The 13,000-nt window shown below is 33.5% G+C and overlaps 1 protein-coding gene across 4 annotated transcripts in view; it reads left to right on the top strand.

Moving 5' to 3' along the window:
• LOC145267360 (arrestin domain-containing protein 3-like) overlaps window positions 1–13,000 on the top strand; it is a 388,568-nt gene that overhangs the window by 359,943 nt on the left and 15,625 nt on the right. For 2 of the 4 annotated variants that reach the window (XM_080123299.1, XM_080123297.1), the window contains one exon: window positions 12,047–12,149. In XM_080123299.1, the coding sequence (XP_079979425.1) occupies window positions 12,047–12,149 (103 nt within the window). Of the gene's footprint in view, window positions 1–12,046; window positions 12,192–13,000 lie in introns of all 4 variants that reach the window. The other 2 variants (XM_080123295.1, XM_080123296.1) reach the window with 1 other exon arrangement.

The raw sequence follows: 13,000 nt of genomic DNA, 5'->3' as shown, positions 1-13,000 counted from the left end.
TCACCTGTTAAATGACAATTGCACCTACTACTCTACTAAAATATGGTTGGAAAACCAAAGAAATAGAGAGAGATAATCCATTGGGCTTAATACAACAATTGAACCTAATTTTGATTATCTGAATCGATGATTGTTTTTGTCGTGTGAACCAAAAATGAAACTGAATCTATTTATAGAGGGAGACTGTTGTGACCGCCGATGTTTATACCTCAACATCCAAAATGAAATGACTAAACTCATTTGTGCACATATCTTCTGAGCATACACTATCCTGAATAAAAGCAAATAATTATATTTTAGGCTAATCAGAGAACTTTCTGAATTTATTCAAAATGGTCTTTCTGGGAGCCACTTCGATCCCTTAAGAAGCCAAATTTTTCTTCAATAAACCAGTTGAGCAGAAATCCACAGACCGGCATCCTCAGCACCTCTTCATCAGGCTTTGAGCCTGCTGGTATGTCAACTCATGCATACTCACACTTACAAAGCGTGACACACACACACACACACACACACACACACACACACACACACACACACACACACACACACACATCCCTTCAGTGTCGTCTGCTCACTTATAACCAACTCTTACATGGAAATATTCCTAACGTTTCTTACTGATCTTACTTTCTAATATGATAAACAATTACCATTGATTCTTATTAACATCGTTTAATGAAATATAATTCATATAATTGAGCGGAAAAGTTTGGATTACAATTTTCTGACCTGTGTAATGCATGCCATTTTAACTATTGAACTCTGACTTTTTCAATATCTCAACTAAAGAATCACCTTTGGTTAACAAGGACTCTAAAATACTTACAAAAATCCAATGTTTTTCCTATTGCTGTAAACTTCCATTTTAAACATGTACAAAGTATCCCTTTTTGTGAATATATGCTTTCTGAACTTGTTATTTTGTTTTTGTTTATCGTATAACATGTTTCTCGTTATAAACGTAAAAAAACATTTCCACTGAAAATATTTCTCTAAAATTGGTTCATCCCCAAAATACTTTGCCCAAACCAAAACACCTAATCTTGTCAGTATCCATCACCTCTGTTGAAAGTTTTTTCGAGGCATTCAAACATACATACACACAGATGAGATTTATAGATAACACATACTCACATACATCTTACAGTGCACTTTATTAAATTCCATTAACCCTTATCCTCGAGTGGCCTTCAGGCCTTGATGATATGGTGACTCTCTTGTAAAACAAAAATAAATAAAACATTGTATCACAACGTATTACTATATTTTCGAAAATCTAAAATGATAATTCTTACTACATACCTTACGTTAAAGAGTGTAAAAAGTATGTATAGGAGGGGAGGACCAAAGAGCCAAACGAATTTCATAGAATTTCTTCTAGTTGGATATTATTCACAGATCATAAATGGAAAACTGATGAAAGCAATGGAGACGGATGAGAACTCAGATGTAAAGAAAGTATATCTGGATGGCAAAGCTATTGAAGTTATCCACAAGTTTTGATAACCACTGGAGCACAGGGTGGATCAGGTGTTAGTACGATTACAAGAGTTACGTGTAGATAAAGTAAGTTCAGGAAACTTTTCTTCTTCTTCTTGTATCGTGGCATGTTCATGCCATAGATGAAATCATGGTTAATGTTCTCCATAAAATTTGGTCCATTGTTGGGCCGATTCCTCTGAAGACATCACACGATTTGAACTTGACAGAATACATGCGGTGGGTTGCCATTACCTTCCCCAGTGCAGTAGCATCTGATTCGCCTGTTTGCACCTATCCGTTGTCCTTAGATTATCTACATAGATGCTGTCGAATAACGTAACTCTTAATACCACAGAACCGTTGATCTGCAAGAGATTCATCCTCCTTCATAGCCATCCAACATCCTGCTGCCGACATCATCAGAGTTACCTTCTCTTAGATGCATGTCTTAACTAAGACTGGGGGGTGCAATCATGTTGACACATCGGTTCCTGCCACTTTACTGAAGTTAAGCAAGTATGAGCCTGGCCAGTACCAGATGGCTGAACATTGGAGAAGGCTAGATGCTGTATGTACTGCACAGAGTTATAAGAAATTTCCAGGTTGGTATTTGGGAGCACATTAATTCACTGGGAGAGGGAACTTTTACCATTACTAATTAGCATAACGTTACCATTACTAATTAGCATAACGTTACCATTACTAATTAGCATAACGTTAACATTACTAATTAGCATAACGTTACCATTACCGACCAAAGGAAGAGTCTATCAGATATATATATAAAATGATCGTCTTCAGATTAGAAACCATCTGGAAATTTTTTTGGATAAATATAATTTCTGAGATAACCTCAAATATAATATGGGGGTTATGATCCGGTGAACGTGAAGTCCAATCAGACTCACATTTCTTATTCTATAGAATATGGAAAAAAAAATGGAAATTACAGCATTAACTCTAAACTGGTTTAACTAGCTTCCCCCGGAGGATGAAGTTCCACTAGAGTATGAAATTCACAAACGGTCCCCAGTTTCATGCATATCCTCATTAAGGGAGGTGGTAACGTTAGGTTTTTGCAACTCTTGCAGGGAGGTGTCGACGTCCTCCTACATACAGCATTGAAATTCCCAAATTGGTCACCCATCTGGTAATGACCAGGCTCAACGTTGCTTAACTTTTGTGATCTAACAAGAATTGGTGTATCAACGTGATTATGCCATGCCGTATATTCTGTAGAATACCCAACAAGTAATCTCTTTTAACGAGATTAAAATAAAAACAAATAAATGAAAAAAGATATTATCGACTGTAAAATCCGTTTCTTCAATAAACATTGCATAATAATTAATTTATAACTTCAAAAGAATATTTCTAAAGGTAATATCAAAAAGAAAAGGTAATTAACGCTTTAAAGGAAAACTGAAAACATTTTCAAATATCGTCTGTATTTGAAGAACTCGTATATTGATTGGCATTTTTATTTAACAGTGTATTCTGTGCTTATGCTTGGTAGACCAACTCATTGATTATTGAATAGGGCGTTATGATGTTGTGAAAGGGGAAATAATTTTAGGCATGCTAGGTATTATTGCTATCTTCAAAGGAAGAGACTATCACGCATGTCTACGCATTGTGATGACTAGTTAGGGTTGAGGTGACACACACACACACACACACACACACACACACACACGCGCGCAGACTCTTGAAGTTATCTAATAGTTTTATTACAAGAGAAGATTTGGGATTGTCGACGGGATCTCCTATCAACTGTCTGTTGGCATATTTTTTGTTAGAATTCAAAAAGATGGGAATTAAACTATTCCATAAATAATATCAAATGATACAAACACACATATATCATTTTAAATATCAACATAAAATTTTCAGTATTTTCTTCGACAGTGCTCAATACATAATTAGAGCTAGGTTGGAAATTTTGCAAATATTTATGGTAAAGATATACCTGACGAATCCTCACGAGGAGGAAATGCAGAAAATTATCTGTAGCTTAATTGCTATATACATTTTCAAGCTTTGTATATATTTATATATATATATATATATATATATATATATATATACAAAGTTTGAAAATGTATATAGCAATTAAGCTATAGCGTAATTGCTATATACATTTTCAAACTTTGTATATATATATATATATATATATATATATATATATATATACAAAGTTTGAAAATGTATATAGCAATTAAGCTACAGATAATTTTCCGCAAAATTTACAGCTTACCTCTAATCATGTATTGAGCACTATCGAAGAAAATACTGAAAATTTATATATATATATATATATATATATATATATATATATATATAAAATTAAGCCGAAAAATAAAATTTTCAATGGAAAGGAAAACCTGGATAAAAAAAAACACTCTACTCGATAAAGAGGAGCAAACAATAGAATAAGTTAAGAAGATAAAGATTAAAGTTACATTATTAAGTCAATAAGAGTTACAGAAAAAGGAATAAGAGAAAAACCCATTTCGGCTTCGAAATGTCCTGGCCTAATAGTTTTCGTCCTTATGCTTCTTTCTGTAATTCTTATTGACTTGATAATGTAATAAAGTTTCTATTTAACTTTACTCTTTATTTTCTTACCTTATTCTATTTTATATATACACTAACAGGCCTACCCGGTGTTATTAGGCAAGTAAATAGGAACTCTGTAATTTCATATTATAAAAAAAAAAAAAAAAAAAAAAGGCTTGCACATGAGTGGTGCGAGATTTGAAATCGAATCTTGGTTTCTTTCTGGTTTAAGTTGGTGTTCTCGTTTTTGTTTGTTTTTTTCTTTTTTTTTTTCTTGATGGTTTTACACTGCTGACGTAGTGCAGTCAAATTTAGTTTCTGAATAGAAAAATATGACTTCATATAGCTTGCCATTTTAGCATGGCATGGTGTAAACTTCTTACACATAATCGTCTAACCCCGCCCCCTTTCCCCCAAATACAAAGTAAGTTGTATTTCATTTTATACTAGTAGGCCTACCCGGCGTTGCTCAGGACCGTATAATAAAACAATGAGAAAAATAAAGTTTGAACATATGTTATTCTTAAGAAAGAGGATTTTTTTTATGTCTATATATCATTTGCTATTTCGTGCAAAATAATATTTTTACCTAATCTAGGACGTAAATTACACAATGTATGAAATAATTTTAACTTTCCTAGGGCATGTAATTAACAGCACAAATATTAAATAATTTTACAATTCATAGGACGGATAATGTACAACACAAATATTAAATGATTTTCTTACCCTTTGACGGGTAATGTAAATATATATATGAAACAATTTAACATACTCTCGATAGGTATTGTACAACATATATGAACTAATTTCTCTTCCCACCAAGTCCATCATAATTTTAAGAAAAATGAAGTCACTGTTAGAAGATGAATCATTAGAATTTCTAACTAAATACATAAATACATTGTCTTTGTTAGTGATTATGTAACGCTTGCTTCAACAGAAAATTCGTCATAACTGTGTTTCTTTCCCCACCACAAACACCAACGCAACTATGATTTTAAGTGAAATTATGTAATTTCTTAAATAAGACTCAGCAGAGTTTCCAAATAAATATGTAAATATTAGTTCAGCACAGTCTGTAAGCTGTATGTCAGTTTCTTATTTAATAGATTGTTAGGTGAAAGTACAAAACAGTTTACAAAAATACCCTCCTCTCCCTATATTAAGAATGGCTTTCTACATTATAACGTTATTATTTCAGCGTGGTCCGTATTTCATATGTCAGTTTGTATTTATTAAATTGTTAGGTGAAAGTACAGAATAGTTAAAAAGATACCCCCATATTAAGAATGGCTTTCTAAATATTGCTATTATTTCAGCATAGTCCATATTCCGTATGTCAGTTTTCCCTCCCTACTGTCTTAAAAAATATATATGAAATAAAGTAAATATGAGATCGTAAAGTTCTATAACCATTTCCGGGACTGATTCCATATCATCCCATCTCTCTTAAAAATAGATAAAAAATAAAGAAACTTTGAGATCATAAACCGCTTCAGCCATTTCCGGGACTGACTTCATATCACCCCTCTCTCTCTTAAAAATAATGAAATAAAGGAAATTTGGGATCATAAACTGCCTCAGCCATTTCTGGGATTGACTTCATATCCCCCTGTCTCTTATAAATATATGTAAAATAAAGTAATTTTGAGATCGTAAACCGTTTCAGCAATTTCCCAGACTGGCACCATATCTCCCCCTTCTCATTGTTAAAAATATATGTGAAATAAAGTAATTTTTAGATCGTAAACTGCTTCAGTCGTTTCCGGGCCTGACTCCGTATCCCCACTTCTTTTAAAAATATGTATGAAATAAAGTACTTTTGAGATCATAAACTGCTTCAGCCATTTCCGGGACTTACTCCATATTCCGCTCCCCCACCTCTTAAAATATATGCTGTGTCCGTTATTTTGTATTTTTTTTAAGAAGGAGGTAATACCTGGTAGAAAACTATATTACGCTTACTTGTCCTTTTGGCTAAGGTCAAAGTGTAGTATCTGTTCTGATGCAGCATTTCAGCGAAATCATCTACTGGCCCCCTCTCCATAAACAGAAAAAGTGGTGGTAATGCTTGGGAGAATTAACAGGCACTAATTAAGCAGACCTCAACCTTACTTAAAAAAGAAGGTTCGGTAATCCCTGGCAGCCTCCAGAGTACTTTTAAAAGCAACATAATCGTGCCCCCCCCCCACCTATCATCATCAACACATGACGTCACTTCTGGAAAATATCTCAGCAGTTTTTCGAAATACATGATTTCATTATAAATTGTTTGTATTTTTCTAATATGGGTACTACATTGTAGAAGCACCTTATTTAAAATTCATGCTACCCAAAAAATAAATATTTCAAAGTGCAGTTAGTGATTAGGCAACACTTGCTTTACAATAAACTAATCAAGAAATTGGATTGAGAAACGATACTTAATGTTAACTAATACTAAACAAAAATAGAGATAATACATGTCAGTTTCTTATTTAATAAATTGTTAGGTGAAAGTACAGAATAGTTTAAATAATACCTTCCCCACTCCATATTAAGAATGGCTTCTAAATAATAACGTTATTATTTTAGCACATTCTGTATTCCGTGTTTCATCCCCCCTGTTTTAAACATATGTATGAAATAAAGTAAATATGAGATCATAAAAAAGATATATAGGTTTGTTTTCATGTTTACAAATTTCAAACCGCGAGTAAAATTTACATATGATTCTATTTTCGTTGATGTTGTTTAATACAAAGACATAAAAAATGAGTTGGTGTCATCAGTTAGAATTGAAATAAATAATTTAAAAAAACACGCGTTCCAGCCTGAGAAAAAAAACGAATATACGCGCATGCGCATACGAAGCCAAAATGTCAGCTAATGTTTAATGAACATTTTACATGTAAATTTGCTGATGTCTGTATGCGATATACATTCATGTAAGCAAAGATATTATTCGCTATAAACCACCCTTGGTGCATGAATATAATTTCCTAAAAATTACAGTGCTATGTGACCAGTAGTTTAAGAGTTTACCTGTTAGATATTTACACACATGTATGCCTACTGTTTTATTTATATAGAAGAAGATATATACTTATTCTATATAAAAATAATATATAGTAGCGGGACCTGTGGAAATTCCACAGCAGCATCTTTCGTATGTAATATATTGCTGTTGGACATTCTATGGGCGTTCAGTGTGAATAAAGACACCATCATATCATTGTAGCCCTTTTGTAAAAACTGTATCACCCCCTTACTAAAATAATACCTTTGATATATTGCCTGGGCTAATTATTTCATTACAAACACAACAATACATTAACTCGAATTTCATCATTTTTCATAATTCTTTGATATGTTACTAATTTAGACAATCATTTTTCATAATTTTGACCCACATAATCGCCCTCTCCTTACTAAAATAATAACTTTGAGATATTGTCTGGGCTGATAATTTCATTACAAACACACCAATCCATTAACTCACATTTCATCATTTTTCATTATTCTTAGATATGTTATTAATTTCGACGATCATTTTTCATAATTTTGATCCACATTATCACTCCCCCCCCTTACTAAAATAATAATTATATATATTATCTGGGCTTATTATTTCATTACAAACACCTCAATCAATTAACTCACATTTCATTATTTTACATAATTCTTCGATATGTTACTACTTTCGATATTCATTCTTCATAATTAAAACCCACATGACAACCCCAATACTGAAATAATAATTATATATATATATTATATGGGCTTATGATTTCATTACAAATACATCAATCAATTAACTACATTTCATCATTTTTCATAATTCTTGGATATGTTACTAATTTCGACGATCATTTTTCATAATTTAAACCAACATTATCGCTTGCATGCCATCTTATTTAGGTTATATAGAGAGAGTTAACAAAAGTGATGCTCTTTGCTGTGCTAGGGCTGATTATCTTTCGCTTAGGACGTCGCCCGGTAATTCTGTTTCTCTCTTTTTTGTCCCTTCTTTTTGTTTATTTATTTAATTACGTCTTTTATTTGATTTTTTTTATTAAGTCGATTTAAGAAGTTGGTAATAATTTTTTATGGATTGTTAACAATTCGTATGATATTGAACACAAAAAGAAAATATTATTTCAAAGCAAAGCCTTAAAAAATCATGGACTGCATAGAAAAATGCGAACATGAAAAGTAATATGGTTAAGATTAAACTTAGAAAAGTAAAAGGATTAGTTGTTAAAACTGGAAATGAAAAAGACAAGATATTCTAGTAAAAAATATAATAAATTCATAACTTAAAATATTGCAGCATGAGGAATTTATATATAATGTTAAGTTGAATTTTTAAAAAATTAAAAAAAAATTTTAAATGTAAATTTTTTAAAAAATTCTTGACGCTGCAATATTTTAATTTATATATTTATTTGTTATATATATATATATATATATATATATATATATATATATATATATATATATATATACTTCAGAATAGTTTTTTTAACAATCAGTTGGTATGGAAACCTGTGATTATAAGGTTTACAAAAATATTACTGGCAGTAATATTATATAAGTTATCCCATCTAAATAAGAATTGCTCGATATGCAAGATAGAGTAAATAAGTTAAATTGTGATTCAATGAATTTCAAAAAACCCTTGTTGAAATAAAGTGGTTGAGTTTCATATCAAAGATTTTTATTATTCTAAGCAAGACAAAGAATACTTTAGTATATTAATCTCCTTAACCTATAGGGTTTCGATGTCTACCATCTCATCAGAGGAGAGAAAATATTAGCAAATATTTATAAAGGTATGCACCCTATTTGCTACAGTCAGTGAGACATGGAATGTCAAAGTCAACATAATTAAATTAATTATGTTGACTTTGACTTTCCATGTCAAAATGTCATGATTAACAAAATCTGCCTTAGACAACAGAGCCTGAACACACCTCCCAGATCCAAAGATCTCCATGATTGGGCAGCAAGGTTTGGCATTTCCTACATGCTCTCTTGAGTTTTGCTCGGTCTATTTTCAAAATGTTCTGCTCACCTGTATATCAGTGTTCTCCACTGCTTGCGATCATACGCTAGGGACTCAACAGGAACATGAAAGCTCACCAGACTCTCCTTGATGCTATCACGAAAACGTTTTTTAGGTTTGTGCTAGGATTTTTTGGCAAGAAAGAGCTCACCATAGAACAACTGTTTTGGGAGTCGATAGTCTTCAAGCCGGACAAGATATATTAGCGTTTGGATGATTAATCGCAATTAGGATTCAGAAAAATTGGAACATTTTGGAGTATTGGAACCATATCGAAATTGGAAAAAAATTGTGTATATTTTCCGATGCCAAAAACGATTCTTTTGTTTCTATTGTATTTTGTTATCAAAATAAAATAAATTTAAGCCATTAGTAAAACTAAAATCTATAGATCAAATCTATTTTTACGTTTGCGGAATATGTGCACATATTGCATGGGTTTTTTTGTTAACCTGAAAAAAGAAAAAAAAAAACGAACTTTACAGTTAAATATTAAGAAATTTAAAAAGAATCAGAATCAATAATGGTATTGGGATCATGTGTATAGAACAAAATTGGTAAACTTTTGGAACCGTCCCATCACTAATACATACATATTCAATTAGTGTGTATTTGTCGAATCAGATGTGGGTTGCATGTTGGCCATGCCGATACAAAATCAATCTCACCAAAATGTGTCTTATGTAAAATCGCATCCAGAACAGTCAGAGTGAGAACTGAAGCAGTGTTTATCTGCTGAACGCCTTTCCTATTGCCAACCTATTACAGATCAGAGATCTCTGTTTTATTTATAACATCTAAGTGAGTTACCATCTAAGGTCAACAGTCCTCACTCAATTGAATCAGTTATGTTTTCGGGCGTCTCACACTCACTCCAGATTTAAAACCTTTCTTTTTCACTCTTTTTCACCCCAAACAAGACGTACACACTGGACCCACGTATTGCAGACTCAGTTGCAAGAGAGACAAAGGACAAGTAATAACTCGAACTCACTTTTTCGTGCAACGACATTTATCTCCTCCTTCTCGCATGACTTCTTGTAACAACTGTGACGTCTCTCCTCGAACGTGCTCTCGAACCTCATTCACATCTCTAGCGTGATCGTCTTCTCTAATATGCTCTCTCTCCTTTTTATAGTCTTTTTTCCTTACAGTGACATCATTTCGCATTTTGGATGCATTTGCATACATGTACACACTCTGTTACACATATAGCCACTTGGATGTAAAAGGCCACTATTTGGGACTTTGTCTACAAGGGACTATGTAAAAAGATGAGCGAGATATTTGTTAAGATTACATTTAAGCTTCTGCATGTTAGTACAGTCAGAAAAGCAGGAAGCAGGCAGGGAAGGAAAGAGCTATTAGAGTAGAAAGCTTTCCAGCGTCAAGGGACTTCAACAGTGAAGGGGTCGGATTGTGTTCCTAGATGGGTGTGTCAATGTAATGAGTTCATCAGAGCATATTCTATTAAATTGCATGTAAAACAGGCATAGGAAGACGACATTGCGGCGATGGTACAGGAGTTGAGGTTTGGTTGATAGAGGAGGAGTCTGTTAGATTGGAAACTCTTGTTTAGACCCTGTATGAGAATGAGAGAGAAGTGGTAAATGCACAAATCTAGACTTAAATGGACGAATGCTGGCTTTTTAGAGATACAAGATACTGTATTCGTTGTTTTTTGTTGTTGTTGTTCTTTTTTGCAATAGGCATCTGGAAGCCTGTACATATAAGCACAAATAGACATCTGGAAGCCTGTTCATATGACCACAAATAGGCATCTGGAGCCTGCTCATATGACCACAAATAGACATCTGGAGGTCTGTTCATATGACCACAAATATGCCTCTGGAAGCCTGCTCATATGACCATAACTAGGCATCTGGAAGTCTGTTCGTATGATCATAAATATGCATCTGGAAGCCTGCTCATATGACCACAAATAGGCATCTGGAAGCTTGCTCATATGTCCACAAATATGTATCTGGAAGCCTGCTCATATGACCATAAATCATCATCATCATCATCATGACAGGCTCCTTGTCTGGACCAATATGACTCTTCCTCTCCAGAGTTTCCTGTCTTCCATCAGCTAACTCAGATCTTCAGGTTCACAGTTGGCGTCGTGTGCTATTTGTTGGATGTACGTGGATCTAGGTCAACCTTTGCTTTCACATCCGTGTCGTGGAGTCCATAGCAATACATCACTCACCAATTCATGCTTGCTCTTCAGACAATGACCAGGAAATCATAGGTGTCTTTCTCCGATGGTATTAGATATGGTAGGGATGTTGCCATAAAGTTGCTGCTTCATGGATGATTTTGCCAAGATATATTTAATACTGTTCGTAGCATACGGGTGGATGTGCCGTCTAGTTTTCTTCCCAATCTTTTGGTGAGTGTCCAGGTTGTAGCAACAAAGACACACTCTACCATTTCTTCGGGACTAACTAACAAACTGACCACAAATAGGCATCTGGAAGCCTGCTCGTATGAGCACAAATATGCATCTAGAAGCTTGCTCATATGACGACAAATAAGCATCTGGAAGCCTGTTCATATGACCACAAATAGACATCTGGAAGCCTGCTCATATGACGACAAATATGCATCTGGAAGCCTGCTCATATGACGACAAATATGCATCTGGAAGCCTGCTCATATGACGACAAATATGCATCTGGAAGCCTGCTCATATGACGACAAATATGCATCTGGAAGCCTGCTCATATGACGACAAATATGCATCTTGAAGTCTGCTTATATGACCACAAACGTTTTCAGACGCATTTATTTTGTATCTCAAAGGTTAAACTTCTACCACTGCATATGGAGGCATAAAAAAGGGACTTCTTTCATCTTTTTATTTGTATTCTGTAAATAAAGCTGACTATATTTTAAAAGTTTTTGCCAGTGAATTGCTACAAATTGTATTCTAATTTCTGTTTTCAGATTGACACGAATTTTGATGATTTTAATCTATATGCTGCTGTTCCAATAATAATAGCAACTGTGCCTGAAACTGGTGTTGAACTAGCTAGGTGGTCTTACAAAGGTAAGGACATGACTAGCAGAGGTGAGGGCACGATCAGCACAGGTGAGGCACTGCATTCACAATTCACATTCACTTTCTTTGATTTCCTTTGTTTTCAGATTCTAATGTAAAACAGCCATGATCACTGGAAGATGAGAATTCCAATTTATATGTTAAATTTTCAGTTTCTCAGCTACTAAATAAATGCAACACAGTTTTATAAAAATAACGTTTTTTTTTTTTAATATAAAAATGTAGTTTTTAAAGAGTCTTTAAAAATGCTATCTGGTCCAGAAGTGGATGATCATTTTTTTTTTTTATAAAATAGAATTCCCTAGGTATGTTCAACCGGTTTCCTCCAAAGGATAAAGTCTCATATGAATATCAAATTCACAAACGATCGTCAATCGCTATATATTCTGATTAGAGAAGATGACAACATTAGTTTTTTTTGCAATCGTCACAGCGTCTGTTATTCTCAAATGGTCACCTGTCTAGTACTGACTAGTCTCAACATAGCTTAATTTTGGTGATCTAACGAGATTGTGCCAGGTGATCATTACTGCCTGGTGACCCGGAAGTGAATGATCATTTGCATTAAATGAAGACAAAATATTTTTTTTATAGTTCATTTTTATCATCTACTTTTTTTAAGGATGTTTATGTGTAATCGCCTAAAAACAGTAGAATCTCAATTTTATTTTTAGGTAAAATAGCACAGAATGTGAAGCTTCAATAATATCGATTTTGTTTTATTTATTCTATATTCATACCACAAGGATGCAGTATTGAAATGGATACTGACTTGAATTCACAACCCAGCATGTTGTGTTCACGTTCTTTTGGATCCATAGCACTACTCTTGTTAAGAA

The sequence above is a fragment of the Euprymna scolopes genome, chromosome 4 (assembly GCF_053919585.1).
Source record: "Euprymna scolopes isolate OS-2025 chromosome 4, ASM5391958v1, whole genome shotgun sequence".
Classification (NCBI taxonomy): Eukaryota; Metazoa; Mollusca; class Cephalopoda; order Sepiida; family Sepiolidae; genus Euprymna; species Euprymna scolopes.
Note: the sequence above shows the minus strand (reverse complement) of the source record. Positions and strands in the feature narration are given on the sequence as shown.